The sequence below is a fragment of the Ursus americanus genome, chromosome 21 (genome assembly GCF_024610735.1).
Source record: "Ursus americanus isolate L20-20 chromosome 21, mUrsAme1.1.p, whole genome shotgun sequence".
NCBI lineage: Eukaryota > Metazoa > Chordata > Mammalia > Carnivora > Ursidae > Ursus > Ursus americanus.
The window spans coordinates 13,872,476-13,888,736 of NC_142147.1; the positions used below are offsets into that span (position 1 = coordinate 13,872,476).

The following is a 16,261-nucleotide window of genomic DNA, read 5'->3' on the forward strand; positions in this document are numbered from 1 at the left end:
CCTTTTCAATTTTTCCAGTTATAAGAATTACACCCTTGTGACTGTCTTTGGAAACTTGCATCAGGCCCAGCTAGGCGGGGTGCCTGGGACTTACCAGTTGGTTCGAAGTTTCTTGAACATCAAACTTCCGGCTCCCTTGCCTGGACTTCAGGTACTGGCATCTTTCTCTGTGTGATGAGTTACACACCTGCCACAGTCTCTCTCAGATAGGCATTTGCAGTTAAAATGAAGGTATGTCTGCAGACTGCTGTATGGAAAAGAGACGAGAGTGTGGGGCTAGGAGGGAGGCTGGGGGACCTTGAGAGGCCGGTATTGAGTTTGTGGTAGCTGCTCAGCTCAGATAGGGGGAAGACACGGGGGGAGGATGTCATTGGGTTCTTAACGTATTTTGAAAGTAGGCCCCGTAGGACTTGTTGAAGACTTGGATGTGGGATGTGACAGGCAGAGTCAAGGATGACTCTTGAGATTGTTGGCTCAAACATCTGAAAGATTGGAGTTAGATATAGTTCCTAGAATGTGACTGTTTTCAGCTCATAGTCTAGTTGGGGGAAATATCTTATTTAGAGTTTTTTATACCATGTGCAAAGCACTAAACTGGAGCTTTGTGCCTAGGGTGGTGGGATACAGAGAAGGCTGTCTTCATAAAGGAGGTGAGGTTCACACTGCCCTCAAAGAATAGGGGCTCACCTGCCAGAGGTCTTGAAAAAGGATATTTCAGGTGGAGGGGAACAGCATGAATATATGCATGGAGGCAGGAAAGAGTATCTAGCGTATCGGCTGTGTGGCAGGGCTTGGCAAACACGGGGCCAGCAGGTGAAGTTCTGGAGTACCAGGCTAAGCACTCTGGATTTAAAGAGCTCAAAGGGATTTAAGTGGAGAAGTGACATAATCACATCTGGTTTTAGAACCAGTCCTGTTGGGGGAAGGGTTGAGGGACCAAAAAAGGAAGTTTGAGACCCACCTCTCTGGAGGAGCTGGGAAAAAGTGGAGAGAAAAGTAGGGGCGCCTGGGTGGCACAGCGGTTAAAGTGTCTGCCTTCGGCTCAGGGCGTGATCCTGGCGTTGTGGGATCGAGCCCCACATCAGGCTCCTCTGCTGTGAGCCTGTTTCTTCCTCTCCCCCTACCCCTGCTTGTGTTCCCTTTCTCGCTGGCTGTCTCTGTCTCTGTCAAATAAAATAAAATCTTTAAAAAAAAAAAAAAGTGGAGAGAAAAGTAATCACAGGCTGCCATGCAGACGATGACAAAACCAGTTTGAGGATAGATAAGCTTGAGTACAGGGAGGCTGGGAATGGGCTTACCTTCTCAGCTCCGCGGTGCCTAACACCGTGTCCAAAACCAAGATGGTCCGTGGATGGACAACTGACGAATGAATGAGAGTGCCAGTATCCATTTGACTGGTCATTAGTACTTAACATTTTATAAACTCAAGTGCAATAATGACGGTCTCTTATTGCTCAGTAAACGTCCTTAGCCCTTGCTTTTGTGGGGGTTGCAAGAATGAGTGTGAATTGTCACAGAACATGTCACCCAGATACTGGCTACTGGGATTCTATGGTGAACTCACAGGCTGGCTGTCAGATCACCTGGGGCATGTAGTGCTCTCGAGGAAAAGCTCTAGAGCCAGACTGCATTTACCAGCTCATCTTGGACAAGTTCCTTCACATCCCTTTGCCTCAGTTTCCTTGTTTATAAAACAAGGAGGAGGAGGCTGTTAATGGCCCCCACCTAACAGGGTTGTTGGGAAGCTGAGGTGACTTCCTGTGAGGAGAGGTGAGTGCGTCAGAAAGCCACCAGTTAGCTCTGTTTGCCCGTTTATTTGAGCGTCTTTCCTCTTCTAGGATGGAGAGGTGGAAGGCCATCCCGTGTGGGCGTTAATTTATTACTGCATGCGCTGTGGGGACCTGTTTGCCGCTTCACAGGTGGTTAACCGAGCCCAGCACCAGCTGGGAGAGTTTAAAACCTGGTTCCAGGAGTACATGAACAGCAAGGACAGAAGGTATGGTGCCTGAGACGGTGCATCCAGAAGAAGCCACGTGGACTCAGCAGGGTGGCCTCCACTGGCATTGCCCTTTTACCCTGTGCATGGCTCAAAATAAGTTCCTGCTTGGAAAAAAAATGAAGCTTAGAAAGCGAGTAGAACTGTCTTGGAAATAGCAGTTGAGAACGTTAAAACAGCCCCACTCTGACACTGATGTCTAGACTTACATGTGTTTGTGTTTGGGGATTTTTCTGTACCAGTGGGAGGGACTGGTTGGGAGCATGATTTGACTTATTCTGTAAATCCCAGGCATATCAAGGATGCTTTGTAAAATGAAACTCTGTTGTATTCCATTTCATTTAACATTTGGTGCTTTTCCAGTTGGCCCACTATGAATATAAATACGTTGTCACACACTTTGTAGCTCAAAGACTAGAATGGAAAGTTAGTAATTTTGAAATGTAATCATTGAAACTAAGTGAGGGTTTTTGTTTGTTTTTAGTTCTCTTCCATTAAGAAACTGCTAAGGATTAATTTTTCTCTGGATTTTGTTAATGTAATTGGACTTTAGTTCTTATTCATTCAAACCCAGTTTAAATATACATACATGTATCTGAAAGAAAAAATGGTGGTCACTCCATTTTCTCCTGTGGAGTGCTAGAGATACTTTTCAAGGCAGTTTTTAGGTAGTGTGAATAATGCCATGTCCAGAGATCCTCTTAAACCATAAGCCCGTCTTGCTCTTCATAGAGAGTTTAGAGTAGGGTTCGTGGCTTAGGATTCCCCTAGAAGGAAACCCTGAGGCAAGGATTTGAGTGCAGGTAGTTTATTTGGGAGATGACCTTACATGTCCAAGGGAGTGAGGAGGCCAGAGGGGAGCTAAGACAGGTAAGGGAAGGGCTCACTCTTGTCATCACAGTTTGAGGACTGCTGGGGGGTGGGCTGGAGTATTAATTCCCCAGCATTTCTGACCTGCCCCGGAAGGTCTTGACTAGAGGAAGCCGGCAGGTGGAGAGATGCAGGTGCTGGTAGCTGCCCATCAGGTTAAAATGGTGGTACCCAGGGGATATGGTTGAGGACAGTGTCTGTGAAGGAAGCCTTCATAACTCTGTTATGTGGTTGGGACCTGGGGTGCTTTCCAGTGCCCTTGAGGGTCTTTAGCATGCACGTGTGTCTCTCTGTTCCCTTGTGTCTTTAGGTTGTCCCCAGCCACAGAGAACAAGCTCCGACTGCATTACCGCAGGGCCCTCAGGAACAACACGGACCCCTACAAGCGGGCCGTGTACTGTATCATTGGCAGATGTGACATCACCGACAACCAGAGCGAAGTAGCTGACAAGACCGAGGACTACCTGTGGCTGAAGGCAGGCGCTGCTTCCCTTGCCCGAGCAGGGCATTAGCCCTTCCCTCTGCTCGTGTTCTGCATACAGCTCGCACCTGCTTAACGTGTGATGCCAGCAGGGTGCTAGGGCTAGTAGATTTCCTGTCCCCTGACCCCGTTTTCTGTTGTGTCATTCCCCACCAGTCACCACAGCCATTAGCACAGCCTCGAGCCGCCGAGCAGCCACAGCTCTGCACGCCTGGCTCAGGAAGTAGTTTGTACCAATGCGTGTGTTTCTCTTGGGGGTTTAGTTGAACCAAGTGTGTTTCGATGATGACGGCACCAGCTCCCCACAAGACAGGCTTACTCTTTCACAGTTCCAGAAACAGTTGTTGGAAGACTATGGTAAGATATCCTGAACAGAACCACCTTCTCTGTCTTGTCCCCCTGAGGTCACAGCTTAGCTTTCCTTTGGGAAAATCCTTCATCTCTGAATTCTGGATCTTCAAAGCCTAACACAACAAAACAGTGATTCTAAATTCAAGTAGAGGCCATGTGAGCTTTAGCAGTATAATGACTAATATGGTCCTATACAGGAAGCTCTTTTCCCCAGTTTTTTGAACTGCTCTGGTAGATATTTGCTCAGGGAGAGACACAGCAAGGACTGGGCTCTTACTTCCTTGTGGATCTCATAATGACTGTATCTGAGCACAGATGAGGGGGAAATAGCTCCTTCTCCTCACTGTTTAAGAATTCTGGGAGGAAAAGAAGATTCCAACTAGTGGTCAGCATTTGTTGAATTCACACACCTATGAATCTGAGTGAACTGAAGCCTCTTTGAAATCTTCTTCCTGTCCTTGTTAAGTGACTCTTGTCAGGATAAAGGAGATAAACAGCCTCTTTCATGTATCATTTGAAGATCCTGAACTCTGTTCCTCTCCCACCTAGTGCAGGTGGTCTGGGTTTTACAGCACGACCCTACTTGCTGGTTGTGTTGTGAGGGCTGCAGAAGGTTGCGGAGCCAGGTTGTGGTTCCCATGGCAGCCCACTGTGTCTGCCAGGGCCTCTTCACCCTGCCAGCAAGGCCTTCTGCCCGGGGTCGGGGCTGCCGATGTCTGACTCCTGGGTCAGCTTTGTCTCCTATCCCCAGGCGAGTCCCACTTCACGGTGAACCAGCAGCCCTTCCTCTACTTCCAAGTCCTCTTCCTGACGGCACAGTTCGAAGCTGCCATTGCTTTCCTCTTCCGCATGGAGCGGCTGCGCTGCCATGCTGTGCACGTGGCGCTGGTGCTCTTCGAGCTGAAGCTGCTTTTAAAATCCTCGGGGCAGAGTGCTCAGCTCCGTGAGTATTTGCCGGCAGGGGCGTCACCATAGCACACCCCCCATCGGGCAGCAGCGGACACGTAACTGCAGCCAGCAGGGATTTGGGCCAACGGTCCAAGTCCTTTCAGAGCGTTGTAGACAGCACTGTACAGAGTGCCAGCCCTGTGGCCAGTCAGTCAGACGGCCTGGAGAATGGAGCGGAAGATGCAGGCCCTAGAGTCGGGAGTCGCGTTCCCATCACGGCCCTAACGGAAACCCCAGCAGCCCCCTTCCGTGCATGCCGGCCTGGGGTGGGAGAGTCAGAAGAGAGGCAGGACGTACATGTGGACGAATGTCTGCAGGTTCCTTAGCGCAGTGCAGCAGAATCGCCCCAGCACACGTGCCATCATGGTCCGTTGTCTCCAGCTTTTCATTCAGGGACCAGCGTCCTAGGAATTTACTACAAAATGCCGTTTCCTCCGCTCTACGTGGAAAGAAAGGGAGGACAGGGTACTGAAGCCTATTGGCAAATGTTGGCCAGGCTGCAGGACTAGATGCTGCTGGGTCTTTGGATTCAGCTCCCATAGTCCCCGGTCGCCTGGGTCAGAGGGGCAGTGTGGGTGTGACCATTTCTGTCCTCCACGGTGCAGTCAGCCACGAGCCCGGCGACCCTCCCTGCATCCGGCGGCTGAACTTTGTGCGGCTGCTCATGCTCTACACCCGCCAGTTTGAGTCCACAGACCCGAGGGAGGCGCTCCAGTACTTCTACTTCCTCAGGTAAAACTCGCCTCTGACCGTTTACTTGAGCTGGTTGTGGTTTCTGCCATCCTGAGGACTACTGGGGGACTCAAGGCCATGCCAGAAACCATGTTGCTTTTGTCCCCTTCCAGGGACGAGAAAGACAGTCAAGGAGAAAACATGTTTTTGCGCTGCGTGAGTGAGCTTGTGATAGAAAGTCGAGAGGTATGTCGGTCCCTCTTCTCTCCCACCCACGATTTGCAGTGCACGCGCCTATGCTCACATGGTACTGTGTGGTCACCCCAACATGGCTGTGGTGGATATGGTCTGGGCGGGTTTCCGTTCTCTTGGGTTCCTTGGTTTCTGAGAGTGAAAATACTGATTCAGTCTCACTGTGTCCTGATTTATGTAAAACTCCTGCCTCTACTATTTTCTTCCCTCTTTCATCTCCACAGAATTGTGACTTACGTGTATATCCTTGTCCAGTAAATTGAGTAACCTTTTTTTGTCTCCACAGTTCGATATGATTCTTGGGAAACTGGAGAATGATGGAAGCAGAAAGGTGGGTTAAATGCACCCCTAGTGATGTGTGAGTTTGCAGTTGGGGTTGTATAATTGTCAAAGGAATGTAGTTAGACTTCAGGATTCAGGGTGACAAAGATATAGATCTGAATGAAATTACTTAGTTCAAAAAACAAAGAATGAAAATCACAGGCCACAAATAAGGCCCTTGATTTTAACACACATTTATATTTCTCTTTAAAATATGTAATATTATGATGAGATAGTTTTTTGTCTTTAATAAACTCTATACCCAACATAGGGCTCGAACTCACGACCCCGAGATCAAGAGTGACCCAGAGATTAAGAATCACACATTCTTCTGACTGAGCCAGCCAGGTGCCCTGGTTAGATAGCTTTGTTAGTATGTCCACAGGACTCATCTCTTTGTGCCTGCCATTTTTTGAGCTGAGAAGCCTACATTTTTGCCATTCTTGGTTCAGAAAATATGCAAGGAAAGAAATTGTTTAGTGCACCTACTCTCCCGAGATAGAAAAGTTAGCAATGGGCTTGACCTCTCTCAGAAGGTAGTTTGTGAGGGCTCAGAAGTTCACATGGCCCCCAGAAATGCAGCTGTGAGCCGTAGTGATTCCCTGAGCCTCGTCACGCACATGGGGAGGCCTAACAGAGGGGCAGAGGCCTGGGTGTCAGAAACCAGTCCTGACCCCCCTCGAGCATTCTCCCTGTGGCCTTGGGGAAGTCACCTGCCTCTCTTAGGGACTCCCTTTCCTCACTGGTAAAAACGGGTGGCTGGGACCCAGTGATCTCAAGATGGGCTCACTGGGCTCACACTCTCCAGCTCAGTAGAAAGGCCAGTGCCGTGCCAGTGACAATGGCCATGCTTCTTGAGCAGTGACATTTGCCAGGCACTGTACTGAATGCTGTACTGGTGTTTTCTGATTTAATCACCACAATGATAATCCAACAAGGTGCTTTTCAAATGAGGGAATGGAGGCAAGAGAGTTTCTTTTCCTTAGGATCACACAGCTGGTAAGAAGGGGAACTGGAATTTGACCCTGGAGCCCATGCTCTTCACTCTTCTCCTTTGCTGCCTCCGGGGTGGCATGAGCAGACCACCCTAGCTCTCCTGTGCTTCCTAAGGCCTCTTACATGCCCCTGACCATTGGCTGCTGCTAACTGTGGATGGTGATTTTTTTAAAAAAATATCCTGACACCCCTTGCCATATATTTTTTCAGCACTGAGTTTCTTTTGCCATCTGTCTTAGAAATCAAATCCAAAATCTTTCAGATATTTTCTCTGAGCCTCCTGATTTTTCCACCTAGTGCCTACTCATCAGCAAATGTAAGATCATTGGTTGTTTCACCTACCCTCTGGGTCATTTTGGACAATTAGCAAGCACAGATGCCTTATTGCTGGCTCCTTTGTGCCTCCTGTGAGTCTCCTTCTTCATGTGTCATTTCCTTGGTCCCTTTCATATGTTTAATAGGACCTTACATCTTCAAGAAAGCCAAAGTCTAGCTGATGACATGTACGCATTGCCCAGGGCGAGCATTTTCAGTGAAAGTAGCTTTCAGATCCTAACTGCTTCTCTGTGTTTAAAATAACAGCTCTGTGCACCCCTCTTTCTTCCTCCCCCTCTATAATTTGTCTTGTCAGCCTGGAGTCATAGATAAGTTTACTAGTGACACAAAGCCTATTATCAACAAAGTTGCTTCCGTGGCAGAAAATAAAGGGCTGTTTGAAGAAGCAGCAAAGCTCTACGACCTTGCCAAGGTAAAATGTGCCCTTTTCCTTCTCCTTACTTAATAGATCTGTTGGCCTTTTGGCATTAAATGCGCAAACGTCTTGACGACGACGCTGCTGTACCACTCGCCTGCTGAGGCATTGTCTCCTAGTGCTTAGACAGCTAATGACCCGGTCAGAGTGAAATTCCCATTTTACAGAATTATTTCTGCCATAAGGTATTTCTGGCCAAACAAGAGTAACATATTGCAAGGATATCCTGCAGGCATTGAGCTCTAGTCTCACTTGGCAGCAGAATAAACGTCCATCACATTTCAATGGTGAAACTTTGGGTGAAAATGCCTTCCTGCTTACCCTTCTGGTAGCCACAGACATGCTGGTGAGCACTGTGTGTGAGGGAAGGGAACGACAGCTGAGGCGTTTTGAGAGAACTAGAATAAGTATTTCGACATAAGAACATATGGTGACTGCTGATCATTGTGTGGCCTAAAAAAGATTATGTTCTTTTTTTTTTATAAACTGAGAAAAGTAGGCCAAAAGAAGGTTTATAATTCATTTTCTTAAATTTAAAGATGTTTTGATTGGGTTCTAATTAAGATGTAGAAAAATGTACAAACACTAAGTGTGCAGCTTGGTGAATTTTCTGTAGGTATATATCTGTAACCATCATTCAGATCAAGATACAGAACCATTTTTATCCATCATCTCAGAAAGCTCCCCTTTTGGGTTACTTTGTTTTTTCTTTTCTCTTTTACTGATTCTTAAATCGATTCCTTCCTTAATTTTAAAACAACTGAACAGAACGCTGACAAGGTGCTGGAGCTAATGAACAAGCTACTCAGCCCTGTCGTCCCCCAGATCAGTGCACCACAGTCCAACAAGGAGAGGCTGAAGAACATGGCGCTCTCCATCGCAGAACGGTAAGGCGGAGAGCTGGCTCTGAGCTCTGCGGGCCCCCCCGCCAGCACCAGGCCGCCAGTGCCTACCAAATGCATCTTCAGCTTCACTGGTCACATCAAGTAGTCTCCCAGAGATTCCCATCCCTCCAGCACTGTTGAGAGTTCCTATTTCCCCACATCATAACCAATACTTGATACTGTCAGAATTTCAGAGTTTTGCTATAAAGCAGGGTATGAAAGCGTATCTCATCATTCTAATCATGCACACTGGGTTTAATTCTAGGCACTGTACTCCTCTGTGTACTGTTGGCAGCCATCTCCAAGTCATTTTGGAACAAAGCTGGTGATGGCTGGATGGGGGAATTTTTAGAGGTGGTGGTGGCCAGTGTTTAAGAATCTCCCTTCCTTCCTCGGTGAGAAAACGGAGTTATCAGACTTTAACTGATGGAACTCCCAGGCAGAGGCAACAAGTTGTTACTTTTTGTGCCTTCTGCAGATACTCCTATCCTAATAAAGTGACCCAGAGAAAACTGGGCTGGAGATGCTTTCCTAGGGTAGCACAGAAAAACAGTCCGTTTAGCAAACAGTCCCCAGTGGTGGCTGCTAGGCTTTTGGCCCGTCAGAACCTTTCACCCTTCCTGGAGACTTGGATTCCTGAGATGGTGGCCGAGGCTAGAGAAAGCGTGCTTCAGGCAAAATATTTACAGATGGATTCTTCGCAAATCCACCATCGACTTCTTGGCCATTTGAAAAGAAACACTACTTTCCACTCCTTAATTCACCTCATCTAGAGATTCAAGATATTTCGACATTTTTCAAATGCTGTTCTCAAGTTCAAGGTTGCACAGAAATTCATAATTACCCTTGTCCCCCCCTTCCTTCTTTTTTGTTTTTCAGGTATAGGGCGCAGGGAATCAGTGCAAATAAATTTGTGGACTCTACATTCTATCTTCTGTTGGATTTGATCACCTTTTTTGACGAGTATCACAGTGGTCACATAGACAGAGCCTTTGATGTGAGTTTCAAGAGGCGTGTTTGAAGTGCAGGTTAATGTATGCCCTTGGAAATTCAAAACACTTCATGGGATTCATTTAAAACAAAGGAAATGTTACCACATTCTTTGCCTGTTAAGTGAAGAAGACAAGCATGATCCTAGGAATTGAAAGGGGATTTCTGTGTTGCTCTTCTTTCTTCTTTTTCACCCCTATTCCTTTCCCCAGTAGTCTGAAAACGGCAGTTTCTCAAAGTGAGTTGAAATCCATCTTGGAATTTTAGAATTGCCTCAAAGTGAGGTTAGGAATTAAGTTAGCAAATTAGAATCAAAGCCTTTTTGTGTATGAGGGAGCAGCATTTTCTGTTACGAAGCCCTTTTGTTTAAAGAGATGAAATGACTGTGATGGTTGTATCATATGGGGCTGGTGGGGTTTTGTTTTAAACAGATAATTGATCGTTTGAAGCTGGTGCCCCTGAATCAGGAAAGTGTAGAAGAGAGAGTGGCTGCCTTCAGAAATTTCAGTGATGAAGTGAGTCCTTGCCCACCTGCCCTTCACACCTGCTGTCAGTTCCACCCCAGCCCCTGGCCCTTTTGTTGTTTCTTGCCTTCCCTGGAATGGACCATTCACTGCTCTAGGGACTGAAGTGGTGCACCAGGCCTGCCCTTGTGGGCACTCCCGAGGACTCTGCTGGGGCTGTGCACTTGCGCTGGAGACAGCCTGGCAGGTCTAAGACAGTGGCGAGTGGTGGGGACTGAACTAATGTGTGCCTCCCTACCTACTGACATTGAAGTCCAGACTGCTTTTGCGACTCACTCTGCTGGCCAGTCCAAGCGTACGTGGTGGCCAGATACGGTCAGCATGCGTTCGGCTCACTGCCCCCACTTAGGAGGGGGGACAAAAGGAGAGGAGAAGAGTGACACACATCACCGGAGCAGCATTGCCTGGCTTTTGCTCTCATGCTTGACATTTCAGTGCCATTGGCTACTTTTTGGCGACCCTGTAGTTCTCTACCTGACAGCTGTGGGAAGTGGTGTGCCCCTCCTCCCCCAACACACACATAAACACACACACACACACACACTTGTTGGCCCCAGGGCTTGGTTCTTTTTTCTTACTTCATGTGTTTTTCTCTGTGCAGATCAGGCACAACCTCTCAGAAGTGCTTCTTGCCACCATGAACATCTTATTCACACAATTTAAGAGGCTCAAGGGGACAAGTCCATCCTCGGCATCCAGGCCCCAGCGAGTCATCGAGGACCGTGACTCTGTAAGATCCCAGCATTGGCCAGAACCATCGCTGAGAACCACCATTCTGCTCTGCCGTCCGTGCCACCTCATGAGACCCCTACTCCTGACCCCAGATACTCTTTTTCCTTACTGCTTAGCAGCTGGGTAAACCCTGTGTCAGGAGTCTCTCAGAAGAAATTGAACGTTAATGGGATTGCCGCTCTTCTCAAGCTTTAAAAAAAAAAAATTGAAGTCTGCCAATATCACCTTTTAAAAAGTGAAACAATACCAATTTATAGTGATTCCATAGGAATGTCTTACCCATTTTAAAACGGGAAGGTTATTTTATGAGTCTCAGCGCTTTCATCAGAACCATAAATACTTTTGGTCAACACATGAATTTGATGCAAACCCTTGTTTCTGTTCTCATCTGAGCCTCACAGTGACCCCAGAGAGGTCCCTATGGCAGTCATTGTTAATCCCCATTTTACAGCTGAAGGAACTGAGCCCCAGAGTCAGGAAGCAGTTTGCTTTTGTGGGTCCCTTAGGGGGAGGTGAAGGAGCCATGTCTGGAAGTGTCCCTTTCCGCTGCCTTTGGGGCCTCCAGCATTGTGTGGGTCAAGCCGAGTCTGGGTAGATGTCTGGGACTCACACGGCATGTGTTGTCTGGTTGATTTGACGGAAGGGCAAAGGTGTTTGACCCAATTAAGAGTACCTTTCTGTTAACTATCCCATGTAATGTTGAAATCCTGTCTTCTGCCTCCAAGGGTGTCTGGGCTCTCAGCTGTGACCCCATAGGCTGTCTAGTGAGTGATGGTGGAACTTTGCACCTTTAGCACGTAGAGAGCGGTGCTCGGAGTGGTCCACTGGTGGTAGGCCCATCCGTGTGTGTCCCCGAGGCAGCCACTGATCTGCCATCCACCCTCGGACAGGCACAAGCCTGAAGCACATAAAAAGTAAATGTCAGGAGACATGCCAGCGGTGGACTCACCATGTCTGGGCCTTGGTGGGCGAGTGTCGAAGTGGTGGACGTTTCTGGTGTTCTGGGCCAGAGGAAGGCTTGCCTGCAGAGTAGAGCTATGGCCTGGCAGGCCCTTGTCCCACATTTGAAGGGAGCTGTTTCAAGACCAGCTGAACTCACATTCTGTGTGTCTTAAGCTCTCTTTTTTAGGCACTTTGTTTTTAAACATCAGAGTAAAGCCATTCTGTCTTCCTCTCACCCACTACTCCTTTTTTATGAAAGATAGAGATGAGTAGGGTCAAGGAGAGACGTCTTTGTAAAAGCTGCCTGTGCAAGGAGTGGCTTCATGGTTTGAAGTGCAGTGCTGCCCAGTAGGGGATGGGCCCCTTTGCCTGAACACCCCTAAAGTTTAGGTAAAGTAGCTTCAAGTCAGGCGTGAAAGCCCGTGCACTTTTATATACTTCTAAAGAAAATCTAATTTGTACTGTCGTCATAAACATTTCTTTTGGTTTGGACATTAATTAGGACATATACTTGCCAGTTTATTTCACATATCAGGTAAAAAATCCGTTGGCTTTCAGTTTTCTTCTTGAATGGTCTTTAGGAAGCCTAGTAAGTGACCCTTGGGTTTTCCGTAAAATTCTTGTTACTGGTCTAAAAGATGTTTGTAGACCCTCCCTTTCCACTCCAGATACACTTTCCTTTCTTGCTGCTGTAAACCCCAACACGTCTCAACATGAGGCAGCCTGAAGCTGTTCTGAGTTCTGCATTCCAGATTTAGTAATTTATCACCTGGAAGTCAGAGTGAAAGTTGTCCTTTATTTTTTTTTTTTCCTGTTACTGGAGTCACCTGAATTAATATCTTTTTCCCTCCTGGAAATCTAAGAGATCTAAGAATCTCATAAATATTGTTGCCTTGAAAAAGAGGGCCCAGCACTTCTGTCAGGAGGGAAGAAATCGTGGGAGGAGTGAAAGGAAGAAGAGAAGCAGTGGGAGAGGAAGAGAGCTGGAATGGGACTGGATACTTGTGTGGGGCCTAAAAACCTCAGCTCCCCACAGAGGCAGGTGGGCAGAGACCAGCCGGGAGAGAGCGAGAGACGTGGAGTAGAGCAGGCCGTCTGAAGCACAGGGCTGTGGCAGCGAGGCAGCTGGCCTGGCAACCCCGTCTGTCTGTTGCTTAGTAGAAGGGCTTTGGAACTGGGGCCCCAGGGGACGAGCTTTGCTAGCTCTACAACATGCGGGCAGCGTGACAATCGAGGGTAGGCCTGTCATCCACCCACCAGAAATCTGGCCCTGACGCCAAGCGGTAGAAAGTGGAAGACCGTGGTGGTTGCTCCCAGAGTAGTGCCCTGACTCGGAAGTTCACCAGTTTTCTTCTCTTCTTTCCCTTTCTCTCAGCAACTCCGAAGCCAAGCGCGAGCCCTGATCACCTTTGCTGGGATGATACCGTACCGGACATCCGGGGACACCAATGCAAGGCTGGTGCAGATGGAGGTCCTCATGAATTAAGTGCAATGCTTTGAGGGGCTTCTGGGACTGCACGCTGTCAGTACCTTGGGCACGTGGGCCCGCTAGGGGAAGTTTCTGGTTTTGTTTCTGTTGTGTTTTGTTTTGTTTTTTGTATTATGTATTTTTGTCAGCACCAATAAATTTCTTTGATTTGTATTTCTTTTCACATTCTTTTATTTTCATTATTTTGTTTTGTTTTTACTTTGAAATTTTTTTTAAATTTTTATTTGTATGGGAGGAAATGTCTTCTCTAGTGCTTGGGCCAGAGAATGATAGGCTTATATAGGCATCTGTGATTTGGTTAAAGTTGACCTTAAATGATTAAAAATTCACCCAAAATGAGCAAGGAAATGAAGCCTTTGGGAGTTGCTTTTATTCAGATATAGTATTCCATATGGCAGGGTCATGGTTCATTTTTTACATTTTCATTTGTGAAAGCAGTCCTCGGCCTTGAGCGAGTTAGGATCTGTGTGTGAACTAGCAAATGCTCCACAACCCCCTCTTCTCTCAGGTGTGCCTTGGGGGTCCGCGTGGTCTGAGACCAGCCTCCAAATCATCTGCTTTGATTCCAGGATTAATTAATTTGCTGTTCTATTGAAATCCCGCTGGAGAGGAAAACAGACCTAGAAAACATAGTTTTTTTAAAGAGGAACATTATAGGTATCTCAGCTGGAGTGTGAGGAGGGGCAGACCTCAGTGCTTCTCCCTCTGTAGCTGCCCCACTGAGGCACCTGCGTGGGTCTGTGCACTGCCCTCTTTCAGAAGACTTCTAATAGAGCTTGCTTTTCCCTTCTCTGGGGGTTGGTTTCTCTACTTGGACAACCCATCCTTCCCGCTTTCCCAGTTAGGAGGCCCACTGACCAGGCAAGCTCATGGGTCACATTCCAAGTGCTGACGTGCAGAATCCAGACACCACTGGGCATCAGCACTGAGGGTGCCTGGTTCCTGAGCAGAGGTTGTCCCCCGTCATTGGCTTTGTTTCTCTTGCCCTCAGTCCTGAAGCCCCATACTGAACTAGAGAGAAGATAAGGATGATTGTTTGTTCCTGAATGGGCCCAGCGAGCTGCAGGGAATCGGGCAGCGGTCAGCCATGCTGGTTTTACCGACTGTTCCTAAGGCCGGCTCTCCCAGGAGGGTGTTAAGATCCCAGAGTCTCCGAAGGTGCTTTTCCTCCTAGAGAGAAGTTTCTCTCTTATCAGAGGGCATGGATACCCTCACTGTCCTATAGATGTTAAAATAATTGTTAATTTTCCTTTTGGGAAAGTGTTAATCTTTCCCAAAATAATAATGGGACCATCTGCTATTCATCAGTTGGAATCCGTGATCCGTCAAGGACGTGGCCTGAGGGTCGGCAGGGGCTGCCTCTGCCTTCCTCCTGTCCCACCTGTTCCCCCTGGAGCATTCGCCTGCAGTGGGGCTTCACTAAGAAAGTCTCAGAAGATGGACCCTGCAGGGGACTTGATTTAGCAAGTTGTACCCTGTTTGTATGTGCCGATTGATCTTTTAAACAAGTCCCACAATTCGCTTCGACAGTGCTTTACAGAAAGAGTACTGAGTGGGCTTTGCGTGAAGTGCGACTTCGTGTTCTGCTTTTAAATACTAGATCTTCCTCACAGATAGACCTGTAACAGTGCCACCAACGTGAGGAGGCTCAAGTTGTTGAAATACGTGTTTGCTCACCACTTGTTCGTCATGCCCACCATGAGAATTCGTTGTGGATTTGCCTTTCCTTGCATCATGCCGTTCTGCTACAGAGCTCCAAATAGGAGAACTGCCCGTGAGCCCTGCATAGGGGTTTGGGTCGCCCACCCTTTGACCTGTGGATGAAACAAAAAAAAAATTAGAAAAACAACCAGACCTTGAACTGCCCTGATGGGGGAGCTTTGTAGAGTTGAAAGGAAAGCTGTCCCTGGTTGGCACTGAGGACTTGCCCAGAGAGAGCCATCAGTAGGAGAAATAAGATAACTGGGTTCATACCAGAAGGGCAAGACTCCCAGAGCAAATCCCAGGGCTTGTCCAATGGGCCGGTTCTGTGGTGGCACATGGCCTGTTTGGTGTAGAGACGCAGGAGCCCGAGGCTGAGTTTGCAAGGCCACAACATAATAGGTTCCCGTGTATCCACGGTTACAGCTTGTGCCCAGAAATCGTGATCCTGTGACGGGTCATTAGGTCAAAGTCATCTTTCCGCTCACCCATTCAGGGAAATCTTTTCCCTTGACTGTGGTCCATGATCTTACAACCACTTACGCAGAGACACAGAGAAAGTGGCACTGGGAGTCTCATCTTCCAGAGATGAGATTCCAGTCTTTTTAACAAAATCAAGGACATTTGGACACTGACAGGGTTAGTGCCTGCCTCAAAGTGGCTCATAATCAACCACCGAGATACTCAAAGGGAAGTACTGACTCGATCAGGGTCCTTTTCAGAGGCTTTGAGATTGGATTTCAAGGATTCTGTTCCTTTTATTTATCTATTTATTTTTAAGTGAAACAGCTCTGGCTGCCTGACTTCAAAGGGAAAACGAGAGGAGCTGGTGAGCTGTCTCAGATGGGGTCCTTTGGTTTTATCACTTCTGAGCTGGATGGGCTCATCCAAGAGCAGGAAGTGTCCGTTCACACTGGGGCCTGAATGTAGGCCCCGCCCCCGCCCCTCTGGAACTGAGGAGTCTCATTAGAGACTTCATGGCAGTACAGCTATTGTTACTCTTTTGATGCAACGTTTAAATAGGGTTTTGGTTACTTTACGTGCAGTATTGTAGGCTTTACCCCCACAGTATCCAGTATTGGCCTATTTACCCTCCCCTCCCCCAAACTGAGGGCTGTTCACTCTGGATTATGCCCCGTGCTTGCTCTGAGTAAACTCCTGGCCAAACCCTTAATACTGAATCTAGCAATTAGGTGCGGATGTGCCAACATCCTACTACCATAGACTGGATCTCCACAGTTCTTGTTTCTCCATTAGGCATCAGAACTTTTGTCTAGCTCGTTAGGTAGTTCGCATCACTGCCAAATTTCCTCACACCGCTCAGGAAGTGACTCCAGCATGCCAGATGCCTGCATAAAACC

General features: G+C 47.7%; 1 protein-coding gene across 2 annotated transcripts in view; it reads left to right on the forward strand.

The window, feature by feature from the left end:
* NUP93 (nucleoporin 93) overlaps nt 1-13,352 on the forward strand; it is a 104,832-nt gene extending 91,480 nt beyond the window's left edge. For both annotated transcript variants that reach the window (XM_045806831.2, XM_045806832.2), the window contains 14 exons: nt 19-151; nt 1,839-1,996; nt 3,177-3,342; nt 3,611-3,704; nt 4,450-4,641; nt 5,252-5,378; nt 5,492-5,564; nt 5,857-5,901; nt 7,519-7,635; nt 8,407-8,525; nt 9,402-9,519; nt 9,944-10,027; nt 10,638-10,766; nt 13,086-13,352. In XM_045806831.2, the coding sequence (XP_045662787.1) occupies nt 19-151; nt 1,839-1,996; nt 3,177-3,342; nt 3,611-3,704; nt 4,450-4,641; nt 5,252-5,378; nt 5,492-5,564; nt 5,857-5,901; nt 7,519-7,635; nt 8,407-8,525; nt 9,402-9,519; nt 9,944-10,027; nt 10,638-10,766; nt 13,086-13,196 (1,666 nt within the window). In that variant the 3' untranslated portion in view covers nt 13,197-13,352. The remainder of the gene's footprint in view (nt 1-18; nt 152-1,838; nt 1,997-3,176; nt 3,343-3,610; nt 3,705-4,449; nt 4,642-5,251; nt 5,379-5,491; nt 5,565-5,856; nt 5,902-7,518; nt 7,636-8,406; nt 8,526-9,401; nt 9,520-9,943; nt 10,028-10,637; nt 10,767-13,085) is intronic.
* The last annotated feature ends 2,909 nt before the right edge of the window (nt 13,353-16,261 follow it).